Genomic DNA, 13,125 nt, shown 5'->3' on the forward strand with positions numbered 1-13,125 from the left:
ACCTAGACATGGGGTGAGGGTGCTCGTGGTGGTGCATTCCAGTGTGCTCCTAGTGCCAGTCCCAAGCCAGGATAAATTGGGAGGGTTGTGTCAGGAAGGGCATTCTTTGCCAAATCAAATATCATCAAGAATGAGATTTCCATAGCAGATTGGGTGCAGCTCGGGCTACTAACGATCGCCTCTGGTGCTGTTGGCCAAGAGCATGCCACAGGAAGCTATGCTACTGTTGGCTGAAGACAAAGGAAGAAATGTGTATATCAGACAAGGAGATGACTCAGCTGGATAAAGTTAAGAAAAATGGATGGATGGATGGATGTACACAATAGGAAGGGACAATAGATTAAAAAAATATATATATATATCCTAATTTCTTCTCTATTTAAGATTAACTTAAAATAAGCAGGTATAAAGGCTGCTATTTGCTGAAGCAAAGTTAATGAAACAGTTGATGTACAGACAGACTACATTAGGATAAATGTTCACTAAGAAACAACTTCTTGTTCTCAACCTTGTAGAATTGTCTGTATCAGTGTGGCACAGCAACAAAGGCACCCCGAGCTCAATGCATCTAATAAGATGAGTTTGGCAATGTGGTGTGGTTTAATGGCTTGAACAAAGAGGTGGAGCAGGCTGGCACACAGCTACTAATCATGATCCCTCCTTTATAGTCTGTGTGGGCCCAGAGGAGTGACGCACGAATGAAATGCACTGAAAAGGCAGTGGCGCTGCAGTTGGGGCAAAGTGTCGGAGCTGTTTGAGTCTGTAAATAGTGTAGAAAAAAAATACAGTGTGTGGCAAGAGCCCGTGGCTTATCTGTCATCACTATGGAGAACTTGTTACAGCGAGCATACACTTCAGGAAGTATTCTTAAAGACTAAACAGGTGAGTTAAAGGAAGACAGAGTCAAGTATTATTCATCACAGAGAGGAATTACATTTATTATTTTTTAATGCCAAGAACATGGGAAAACACAACTGTAATGACATTTAAAGTTCTCTGTGCTACCACACGCTGTGTGGCAACCTTTGAAGAAAAAAAACAAAACAATCTCTATGGTGCTGAAGGCCTTTAAATCTGCTACATTTCATAAGTTTATCCACACGTAAAGAGATAAAGTATTTTTGAAAACAAATGTCTTAAGTACCGTCACCAACCACAAACAAATGTTACAGTCATCACAAAGCAATAACTTAAGGACATCTGCACAAGCTCCACACCTGAACAGCAATAAACATGCTCAACATGTCAAAATCTCATGTGCCCATCAATTCTCTAGATTTCACCTATAAAATAAGTTAATTAGACATTTGTAGATTTAAGCAAGTTCCTAAACACAAGCATAATGTATGTACAAACACAAGTGTCATGACTACAGACCCTCGCTCAAGTCGTTCAGCAGTCCATGCTTAATTAACAAAATCAGCCATGATCAGCGAATAAGCAGATTTTAAAAGTGCACAGTGCCGCTTGCAGAAAATAGTGAAAGTGTGGTGTTTGAATAAGACTGTGCAGCATCTTTTAGAAATCTTATTGAGAGCAACAGTGTAAGAGAATTGTGAATAGCAATGACTTTCACACTAACGGACATTCACAGTAGCTGCAGGTGGTCGGTCCCAAATAAACAGCTGTAAGTAAATGTTCATACATTTAGTGGGACTGTTTTAGGCTAGCAATATTTGTCTGTCACCATCTAAGATGTATGATGCAGATTCTTAAAATATCAGACTCAGCACTTCACACACACGATGTACGTTCAAGCCCTTCCTATGTAACAGTGCATTAAGTGTTTGCATATGAGCACTCCAAAAAAAAAAAAAAACAAACAAAACAAAAAAAAACCCACAAGTGGACAGCAGATGGAGGTAAAACACAAAAGGTCGTCCTGCAAAAAGCATGACAGGTTGATAAATGTATACTTTAAGCCTTTGTGGTCCAATAAGAAATGTTCCCTTTGAGTAAACCCTCGCTCGCTCTGACTCCTTTTAGCCACTTTTGACAGATCCATCAATTCTATCATTTCATCAGCCACGTCCTTGTCCGCTCTCCTTTCTCCAGTCCCCTTTGATTCTCTCCTCTTTCTCTCCACCTCCCCGCAATGAAAACTTTCTCATGACTTCTCTCTCAAACTCCTCCATTTCATCCTCTATAGCGCTATCTTGTTCCCCATCCTCGTCCTCTTCCACCATGTCTTCTAAAATATCGCTCAAATCTCCAACAAAATCTTGAAAGCTCATCTGATCATGAACAAAAACGCCATCCTTAAAAAACTGCGTGGCCAGCTTTTTGAGCTCCTCTCTTTTGGAATCATCGACACCTGCCTGCTCTGCCTTAGCTAGATAGGTTTGGAGGATGGCCTCAAACTCGGGTAAGTGGACAGGGAGCAGCCGCTCAGCCTTTGCACAGGACTCCAATGAGTCGCACTCCTGTGAAGGTTTAGGACTGTGCTGGAGACGCTCTCTCTGCTGGACCCAGTACTCAGGCTGCCCCATGGAGGGTTTGCGGTGTGTATGAGGCTGCTTTTGGTCTCCGTATTGATGTTCTTCCTTTTTGCCATGATTATTTTTAACCTTGTATACATCTTTGCTTTTCTGGAATTGCAATTTGTCTTTTTTCCAGTCTTCATTATGCTTCTTCTCCTTCCTCCCGTCTCTCTCTTTCGATTGCTCCCGTTTCGACTGTTCCCACTTCTTGTCCTTGCTCTTCCATTCCTTATCGTGTTTCCCATTTTGACTCTTCCGCTCATGTTCATTCCATCGCTTCCTGTCATCTTCCCTCGATCCGTCTTTGCCGTGATTTTTACTGCCTTCCCACCGTTTCCTTTCATCCTTTTCTTTCCCTACTTTACCCTGAAGTTTGTCATTTTTATCATCCCTCTCAGTGCCTCTTCTCCACTCTCTCTCTCCTTTCTCCTTCCACTCTTTATCTTCCCACTGCACTTTGCCACTTTCTTTGAAGCCATCTTTCAGCTTCTTCCATTCCTTTTGTTCTTTCTGTCTCCCCCCACGATCCTTTCCTTCCTTCCAGTGCTTGTTCTCCTCCTTACCTCCCAATTGTTTTCCCTCATTCACTTTCTCATGCTTTGGTCTTTTCCTATCAACATCTTCATTCCATTCTTTTTTCTCCCTCTTTTCTGTCCGCTCTCTTTTTCCTTCCCCATCTTTCCATGGCTTTCCTTCATCACCTCTGCTAGTCTTCTCTTTCTTCCAGTCTTTCTCCTTCCACTGTTTTTCCCCTTCACTATGCCTCTTCAGTCTACCTTCCTTATCATTCTCCCTGTCAAACATTCCTTGCTCATGTTTTTCCTTCTTCCATTCTTTTTTACTGCCATCTTTACGGCCCTTTTTCTCTCCTTCCATCCCTACAGATTTTTTTCTCTCTTTTCCCTCTTTCTGCTCGCCCAAGTCATAACGATCTCTCTTCACATCTTTCTTTTTCTGCTTTGGGTCATCCCGTGGATGCTTTGTCTGTCTCCCTGTGGATCCAGCCGTTTCCTGCTTGCTGTCCTCTGGCTGACCAGGTGGGGGCAATGTAGCGAGCTTCATGGAGGCTTGAGTTGTCTGACTGCCTGCTGGAGCAACCACAAAAAGTCAAAGTTAGAAAAAGAAAAAAAAGATACAAGTGTGCATTGCGTTTCAAAAACAGAGAGAAGAAAGCAAATCACTAAATGACTAATCTACTCCCAAGCTTTCTTATAACTCTCATCCTTCTATATCTCCTACTCTCCTCCACATCCCCTCCCTTCTTCCTCCCTTGCTCCCTTTGTACCTGAGGAGACTTTTAATTCTGTCACAGTGGATCTCAGAGTTTCTAGTTCTTTCTGTAGGGCCGGGAATGACTCCAGCTCTTTCTTCATCCTCTCATTCTCTTTCTGAAGGACAGGAAGAGAAGCCATCTCTGTCTTCAACCTACTGTTTTCCTTCTCCACCGCCTCCCACCTCAGCCGCTCCTTTGCTCCCTCTGTTGCATGTCCCTGGGCTACTTTTAGCTCCTCGTTCTGTGTCTGTTTAAAGAAGAACAGAAAAAGAGGGTCCTGTGAGAATACCACACACTCACTGACACCTTTATCCACAGACACACATGTATTTATACAAATGTGCATTACTGTACACACGCAGAGGAGACGAGGTGAGAGACAGAATGGAGTCACACCTGAAGTTGGGCTTGGAGCACAGAAATCTGCTCATTCCCTTTGGCTAGCTTGTTTAAAAGCTCTGAATTGTCAGCATCTAGTGGGGACTGAGGAGCCTCTGGGTTAAGCCACTCCTGTCAACAAACAGAATTACACATCTGCAAGATATTAGAAGTCTTCTCAAAATAACTATTGCCAGGTGGAGGAGTGGAGAAGAAAAAGGTGTTAATGGAACGGGAAAGAACAAGAACAAGTCACTGTACAGTAAAATTAATTAATTTATTTTATTTTTTTTAAATTGCCACTCATTATACAGTAAATAAAGGTTAGACTAGAAGAAACAGACAGAGTAGACATTACACTGACCCGTTTTCCTGGTAGCTCTGTATCTTTCAGATCCCTTGTACTATAGTCGCTCTCTGCAACGCAAATATTAGTTTCAATGCAAGTAATAAATTAAAAATAGCATGCAAAAAACAAACAAACTATGTGCAATTACCCAGAAACAACATGCTTAAGGTTTCTGACAGTAAAATGAAATTTAGCTGAGCAGAAAAGAAGCATTCATAATACACTTCATTACAAATGCATTTGTAAATGCAATAGAGAAAAAAAAAAAGAAAAAAAAAAAAGGATGGATTCCTTGGTGAAGTCCTCATGAATCCTGTTTTCACCTTTACCTCATTCTCACGCCTTTGCTTTTCAAACTGTACGTCAAAATCAGGTGACAAACTGAGCTTACAGGCTTCTAAAGCTAATATTTACTGTCGTTCTTGGTCCCTTCAAAGCAACAAGGTTGCCTTTTGATAACACCTACACCAAGTATCAGGACAAAACCCCACATTTAACAGCATAAAGAACTTTGAAAGCTTTTTTTCTGCAAAGTATTACATGCAAAGGCTTTTTCCTGCATGCATCCTCACACATGCAAACATGCTGTGGCCAACAAAGACTTAATTAAATCAGTGACCCACACATACACACAGAAAGAACCTACCCTCATCCAGATCCATGAAGATACCTGCATGTATAATACACCTCAGTCTCGGAGCATCCTTCATCTAATCCAGTGTTAGTTACTTTCTATTCTTTTAAGCTTTTACCTTTAAAATATAATTTTAAAACAGGCAAAGAGCTTCCCAAAAAAATCTAATTAGAAAGAAAGAAAGAAACGTTAACCTTTGTAACATGCCTACCTGAGAAAAAAATGGTGCCAAGGCCTAACAGAATGAGAGCACCTAGGATGCACTTGTTCACAGAAAACCCGCTGTCGTCTTCTCGCTGGGGGAGCTGAAATTCGTCCACTTCCTCTTCCTCTTCTCTTCTCCCAATCTGCTCCAGAGATGCTAAAAGGGACCTTCTCTTCCTCACCTCTGACTCTCCCTCCTCACCAGCCTTCTCGGTTCTCTCCTGACTCACTTCTGAATCTGCATGGGGGTCTGGAGGGGTGAAAGAAAACAGTATTAAGGTGTAGTTCTACCAATAATTAAGTTACAGGAACACCTCAAATATAAACTGAAAACACCACAACAATATGCAATCAGAAATTTCAACCCCCAGCAGCGTAATTATTTTAAGCACAAAGTTGCAGTACAGATATTTCTTGCTTTTATATAGCTGATATAAGATAGCACTCCAGCTAAGCAGGGTATGCTGGTTAATTTGCTCCACTTTCTTATATTTAAACTCAACAAATCAGTCTGGCTTTGAAAGAAAAGAGCAATGATATAACTGGCTCTGTAAAGACATCACTAATGCTGAACTTTACTTTTTAAACACAAATTGTAAGAAAAAAAAAAAAAGTGCAGAACAGAGTAAAAGAAGACCAATCATTTGATGGTGCAGCAGTAAAAAGTGACACAAACCAAAACCACTACACTGCAAAATATTTTAAGTGGTTCCTGTCCCTCTGAAGCCAATTTACTTCTGCAGGGTGTCATGTAACTAAAGGTTTCTGTCACATCATGCTCCCCTCCACACACAGCCTCTCCAGACAACCTCCTGGCCCAGATACTGAAAAAGTCCATAACCAGGTGTTCCAGCAAATACACTTCAAACACAAATAGAACATGTGGCTTAGTCTCCAATAGCAGAAGAGAAAGGCTGCATGCCATGTATACAGTGACATACACATAATAAAGTTTTTCTAATATTAAAGTAATAATGACCCGACTTTCGCCCTGTTCATACCTGTTTCTTTTCCCAAGTCAGTTGTCTTTAGATACGCATCTGACTCCTCCCCTTCTTGTTTTAGCTCCTCCTCATTTCGCAGATGCTGCGTTCCTTCCATCTGCACACACTCTGCACCTCCAAGAGTCTCTGTGCTCAACGGTAAGAGTGGGGGCTCATCAGGGGAAGGAGCTACATGAGTGTAGGAGTCAGAGTATGAATCGGGGTCAGAGCTGCTCTGCGCCGGGCCCTCAGGTAGGCCTCCTGCCTGGCTGACTTCATCACTGCCATGGTTCAAGTTGCTGGAGACTTCCAAAGAGGAAGGAATGGGGTTATCCGTGACAGAAGTGGGCACAGAGCTGGGCTGATCTGCACTCAAGCCTCCACTTAGCTCTGCTGTTTTTTCTTTTGGTACCTGGATATAAGAATAAGGTCATTATAAAAAAAAGTTTTTGCACTTCTTATAATTTGGCACTTTTGGTTAAAAGCCAAGCAATACAACTTTGGTCTTAAAGGTTTAAATGTTATTTAAACAGAAATATTGTTGTGTTATCTTTAGCATGAAGAACGCCGTCTCTAAGCTACAGCTGAAATGAGTCACTTTCCAAATCTGAGGAACAAATGAGAAGGATAACGCTGCTACTTGGAAAAAAAAAAAAAGGCAAATTCTGTCCAATTAGAATCAACCAGTCTCACTACACTATAAATAGGTTTAGTATTTATTCTTTGAGCATTCAAAAATAAGCAATCATTCAAGCCCCGGGATTATTAGAAAATTAAAACGTGGGAGAGGAGAATGCTTTCTTTGGCCAATCAAGGCTACACATTCAGCAAAGCCGCGTGACAAATGGTACTGTTACAGAACAGAACATTGCATGTATTGCTGCCTTACTAGGTAGTTCTCCACAGGGAGCCCTTCTGCAGACTTTGCACCATTTGCAGGCTGGTTGTTGTCCCCAGAACCTGGATCAAACACAGACACAGGAGGGGAGCCATTTAGGCCAGCAGTTCAACATTTTTCAATCCTGACTCTTTGAAGTGGAGCAATTCCTACTCGTGACACCAACACCTGACCCCAGTATGCACAGGCAGGGTGAAAAGCAGTGGTGATGAGGTGTATTTTTTTCTACTTTACCAGTTGTTTTCTTTGATTACAGTCGTTTCTGATTGCTTAGGTAATAACTTTGCAATAATAGCTGGAAGGCTCAAAGCTCTAATGCACTAACTGCAGAATATTACATCAAGCCAGTAAAACTATTTTTGAGACACTCTTGTAAAAATTGAATTTATACGTTAAACCCAAACCATCATTTAAAGAACCTCTACACACTGATGTAGTGAAACACACACTTTATGTTTTCTGTGTGCAAGGCAGAGCAGCTTGCATTAATCAGCTGACATGTGTGTGTAAATACCCATGTTTGCATGTATGCATCTTTGGAACCTTACTTACCTTTATTTCTGCACACAATCAACAGAAATAAAGGTTAAAAAAAAAAAATATATTTTATATATATATATATATATATATATATATATATATATATTTATTTATTTTTGCATTTTAAATATGCAAACACTCCTCAAAAGACATTAGCGGTAGAACAAAACATTTCCAAGGAAAAATACAAGAAAGCCAGCCAAATGTCATTCTCTTTGTCAATCCAGACTCACAACTTTATCCACATCTCATGGAAAGCATCAAATGAGTGCAAAGCAATCACTTTACAAACTGCCTGTAAAGCAGAGAAAGCACATTCAGTTTGCCAAACTTGGTAAATGCACTTGCTACAAAAGTTAGTATTTTCAGGTATACTCCGATCCTAATGTGGATATGCGATTGAGAAAAGGAATGGATGTGAAGGCACCTGGTGCAGTTGTATGGCTTTCTCCATGGTACTCCGTCCCCATTATCACAGGCTTCAGGGTTTCAGCAGCAGTTTCCTAAGAAAGACAAACACCCAGTCAGAGAACAATCCAATGCTGTGCAAAATATTAAGCCACCCATCAGGGTGCAGTCATTTACTGCAATGTACAAACACACATTATATAAAACCAAAAAGCAGTCTTCTTGAAGGACATTCAAAGCTCTTCTTTGGGTGTTGGCTGCCTTTTGTTTTGTTCTCTGTCCACATGATACCACGCTGCTTTAAAAATGTTGAAGTCTGGACTCTGTGGAGGCCAATTCATAGCTGAGTGTTCCACTGTTTTTCTATGCAAATATGCCTTTACTGCACCATCAGTGTGTTTGGGATTACTGCTGTTTTGATGAGACCCATAAAATTTTACATTTGGATTTATCACTCCATAAGACTTGCTGCCATAAGTTTCAGTCCAGTTCTTGTGTAATCCAGCATATCTCGACCTTTTCTCTGCGTTTCCATCTCTTAAGAATGGCCTCTTGACAGCTACCCTTTCACTGAGGCCATTTCTGATGAGGCTTCAGTGATCAAGTGAAGAAAGAGATGCTTTCAGGTCCTGTGTCAGGATACACTGCACACCATGTCAAGATCTGCCAAATTTTTCCCCTAATAGCTCTCTGGAAATCATGTTGTTGATGCAATAATGATTAAGTGTTAAGTGGCTTAACAAATAATCAAAAAAAGAAAATCATTAAATTACAAAAACTGGACTGAAAATGAGTGAAAAAGCAGCCAGCGTCTGAAAGAGCTTCAGAAAGCTTGAAAATTTTTTAAGACCACTTGAAAATCAAAGAAACCTCACAGGTGTTTCATTTTCAACACCAATTTTGATATTTAGTGAATTAAAAATCTAATATTACAATGTATTTTTTTCTTTCAGACTTATGAAGCATAACTAAATTTCCCACAACATGTGTTATTTGTAGTTATGGACGAGTCCTTACTGAGAAAATATGGCAACATAACCCACAACTTTTAAAGATAAAACAAGATTCTTTCTTCTATCTATCTATCTCGTTACTGGAATAATAACAACAACAATGAGTGACTGAGCATCACCCTCTTTAACAGGCTCACAAATGAGAAGATCTTATAATAGTTTGCCTTCCTGAATACTAGTCAAATCAGAAAGATCAAGACAGACTTAGTACAGAAACCAAACTTCATATTTAGGTAACCAAAAGAAAATAAACTGAGACCAGTAATTTTGTTTTTTTTAATAAAGCATTTTGCTTAAAGCCTGTGTATTCCAGTGCTCTATACAGAGCGATGATACCTCAGGAGTTAGGATGGTCCAGCTGTTATTAGCACTCCCAGTGCCAGACATGGCCCCCAAGAGACTTTGCGTGTCTCTCCTGCAACAAAGAACAACATAGAGAACAATGTGAAGAGCGTATATACGTACACCCTGAATCAAAGCCATGCATATTTTACAGTTTGACTTACAGAAGAGACAACTAACAATGTGCCACTAGCTTACAATTACAGTAACAACATGAGGACTGCAGCTTTAAGAAATTTACGCTCATTGTTTACCCGATTTGAATACAAGCCTCTACTACTCAGCCTCACCCATTTTGCCAATAAAGGTCTGACTGTAATGTGTTACTGAGGTCTTTGTGCGAGTGTGTGCATTTTGTATGTGAGCAGGAAGTCTAATTCCCTGGGAGCATTCAGTTCTTCATTAGTAGTTTATGTGTGCTATGAGCCTTTTGGCCAGCCTGGCTTTTGACTAGCTGGGAAATGTTTTGGCAGAGACATGGGTAACTAAGCCCGGCACTACAATGGGCTGTCCATTTCAAAGGTACTGGTCTCTTAAACAGAGGTCTACAAATGAGCACATTTGTGGTGTACACTATCTGCCCACTGCTTTGGAATCACTTATTTTACAGTAAAATCATTCATCTTAGCTGCCACCACAGTAGTTGAGAAAATCATCTCCCATGTAACCACTTCAGTGTCACCCCCTTGTTAGGTGGAAGTGTCAGGTATTAGATTTTTATAAAGCTTTTCCTTTCAAATTACACAAGGTAGCATAACAGCGAGACATATTTATATGCATCCAGTCTAGTTTTGTATGAATTCTGAAAGAACGAGGCACTTAAGTTAATACCACACTGTCTGGGTAATGACACACTTCACTCCCCAAATTCAATTCTCTCCCAGCTCTGCTATTTAGGTCTCCTAATCGAGTGCCTCCCAAGAGAAGCCTACTGAATCTAGCCTGGGGCCCAAGGAGCACTGTGGAGGATATAGTGGAATGGTTTAAATAGATGCCAGCTAAATATAGCTACCATGAGATTGACTAGAGACAGACAGAGGGAGCATGCAGGAGATGGCCATGGGGAATAAAATAGAGGCAGAAATGTATTCTAAGGACAGTTTTAAAAAGGATTATTTTACATGCAACACAAGGGAGGGAGAAAAAAAATAACATCCTGTTCTGATCTTATTCACTGATCGGTACGAATAGCATTTAATTTAAGATCTAGCTGTAGGAGTCGGTGCAAGATCATACTTTCACAGTGCATGCGTCTAATCTCAGTTTATCTCTTCAGACATTAATCTGCATGTGTGTGATATCTTCCAGAGACTAGACTGTTAATCTTTTTTCTTTTTCTTTTTTGCAGCGTCTTTGCCTCTGCATGGAAAAATTACCAAAAAAGGTCAAGAGATAAACTACAAGACTTTCCATGAGGACAGCCAACGCTGGGCTGCGAGCTAAAGCCAGCTCCACACAGCATCACCGCTAAAAGCAGACCGCTCTTATCACTATGCAAAAAGGGTCGGGGTTAGTTGGAAGAAGTTCATAACCTGCGACAGGAAATGTCACACGGCCTTAAAGAAGACAACAACATCTGGTTAAACTCAGGAATATCACTTCTCACATGAGGTGAGGGCCGCTGTTAGTAGGCTACTAAAGGCTTCACAAGCCGAAAGTTGTTGAGATTAGTCCTTAAAAAAACGTTTCCACTTCAACGACGTCTGCCGAGCAACCAGGAAAACGTGAACGTTTGCGACACAGAGGGAGAAGAAACGACACTAGAAAAGACGTCGTTATCTTGTAATACAACCAAAAATACAGGTGGGTCTTACCGTGGTCTGTCACTTTACTTTAGACTTCAGAGGACGCCACAGACGCAAGCTAGGACTTCTTTGATTCTTCCCATCAAACTTGACAACTTATAACGTGCCTCCAGAACTTACTGAGCCATGCTCTTCTCGCCCAATCACAAAACGCGTTTGCTCTAGTCCCGCCTCTCGCTCATCCAATAAGATATCGTTGTCGCTTCACTTCGGCTGGAAAGCTTCTAAGTTGATTGACATGTATATATGTATAAATATGTAAGTGATGGAGGCTGAATTAATGTAAAATTAATACTACAGGTTACTGCTACTGCTACCCTGACATTAGACAGGCTTGAGTTGATGGTTTCCATCATAAATAGAGCCTCCAGTTTAGCGATAATAATAATGCTCTTTTGCACACTTAAGAAATACCAAGAGTCACATTAGATGCAAGCTAAAACTGTTTCATAGAAGCTATATTACTGACACTTAAGATCAAAGCATTTTTCTCCCTTTAAAGGTGTCTGTGCAGAATTACCTAATCATCAAATGACCAAAAGAAAAGAAGCAAAAATTCAGACATGTAGGTAATAATTTTTTCTGTTTATGAGTTCCTTTATTTATTGCCACACCACTTTGTGTTGTACAGTGAACATCAGGTGAGCCACAGTCCTGGGAATCTCAGATCATCAGGGTACAATTCAGAAAACTCTAACCCAGTCCGGATATAAAGTCTGTATCATCTTGAAACCTGCTGGCAAGCTTCCTCGAACCCCAAAAGACTTCCCTTCCTATAGAGACACCGAAAAACAAAAAGCAAAAAAATGTTAAAGGGTTGAGTGGTTTTATGATTTTGAAATTATTATTGATAGATTTATTAAACACTATAAATTAAAGCATGTAGTTTATACATAACAGTCATTCAAAACAAGTCATACCTGCCAAGGCTTTACCATATAACACTCCCATTTCTGATGAAATAAAAGCTGGTTGAAATTACAATACAGGACCCAGTGGAGAAACAAGGAAAAATCTGTGCTCTACCACTTGATGTACCCTTTTCTCTCAGTCTGTCAGTCCAGGATCTCTTTGATGCACCAGCAGCAGAGGAGGAAATAGAGGCATTCTTTAACCGACTGGATAAAACTGTAGGCAAAGTTTCCTCCCAGGAAGTTCTTGCCTCGTCCCAGGCCCATGGCCATGTCCCGCAGGTGCTGTCCCAGAGAGGCGGAAGGCATGGCCTGGGGAAGAGGACGCTGGGGGTGCATGGCTGTGCAGAGGGACCAGACAAATGCAACGAGGAGGGCAGTCGATGAGAAGAACTGGAAGATGAGCTGTGACAAATGGAGTCAGATGAGACCCATGCAACAGCTGAGCTCTGCTCCGTATTCCCGGCACTGTTCACTCCTCTACTTATAACCTCCTATACAAACTGCAAGCGCTCTCCACCCACATCTGGCATTTTCTGGACTGTCCTCTAGTTTCAAACGCCCGCTGACTGATTAAAGACCTTGTTTACCTTTGCTGTACTCAGTTCCCATGTGTCGTATGATGCCCCCCTGAATAAGCCCCTGCTGTTCCAGCCACAAACAAGAGAGTTCCAGTAGCTCCAACACATTCGCCATGACACCACACTCTTTGTTCGGGTCAGCGTACAACAAACGCTCATATTTTCTCGTAGTGTGTGCTTTGTTTCAGTCTCTGCTGAACTTTTTTGATGTACACAGAGGGAGGCACAGCAAAAGCCAAACTCACAAAGCCAGATAAGTGATATATGTATTTATATATGCAATCTATATTTTTCCAATACAGGTGTAAACAGACACATTTCCCTAA

The 13,125-nt window shown here is 40.9% G+C and overlaps 2 protein-coding genes across 6 annotated transcripts; both read right to left on the reverse strand.

Moving 5' to 3' along the window:
* Nucleotides 1–1,703: 1,703 nt before the first annotated feature.
* On the reverse strand, nt 1,704–11,463 carry pbxip1b (pre-B-cell leukemia homeobox interacting protein 1b). 5 transcript variants are annotated; one of them, XM_085422996.1, is made up of 11 exons: nt 11,317–11,463; nt 9,497–9,575; nt 8,167–8,242; nt 7,191–7,261; nt 6,320–6,713; nt 5,326–5,568; nt 5,127–5,150; nt 4,496–4,548; nt 4,150–4,263; nt 3,910–4,000; nt 1,704–3,565 (listed from the first exon to the last, which is right to left on the reverse strand). In XM_085422996.1, exons 2-11 carry the CDS (start codon nt 9,545–9,547, stop codon nt 2,022–2,024), a joined length of 2,661 nt encoding a protein of 886 aa, XP_085279122.1. In that variant the 5' UTR covers nt 9,548–9,575; nt 11,317–11,463; the 3' UTR covers nt 1,704–2,021. The 5 variants fall into 5 exon arrangements, with proteins under 5 accessions (XP_085279122.1, XP_085279121.1, XP_085279118.1 ...); XM_085422995.1 differs by having other exon boundaries at nt 1,704–3,568; XM_085422992.1 differs by having other exon boundaries at nt 3,766–4,000.
* Nucleotides 11,464–12,362: 899 nt separating this feature from the next.
* Nucleotides 12,363–12,903, reverse strand: lenep (lens epithelial protein). The gene has a single exon (XM_085422998.1). It carries the CDS (start codon nt 12,555–12,557, stop codon nt 12,363–12,365), a length of 195 nt encoding a protein of 64 aa, XP_085279124.1. The 5' UTR covers nt 12,558–12,903.
* Between the last annotated feature and the right edge of the window lie 222 nt (nt 12,904–13,125).

This window comes from Rhamphochromis longiceps, linkage group LG11, assembly GCF_057381845.1.
Source record: "Rhamphochromis longiceps isolate RC_006_pf linkage group LG11, R_longiceps_female_GT1.1, whole genome shotgun sequence".
NCBI classification, from domain to species: Eukaryota; Metazoa; Chordata; class Actinopteri; order Cichliformes; family Cichlidae; genus Rhamphochromis; species Rhamphochromis longiceps.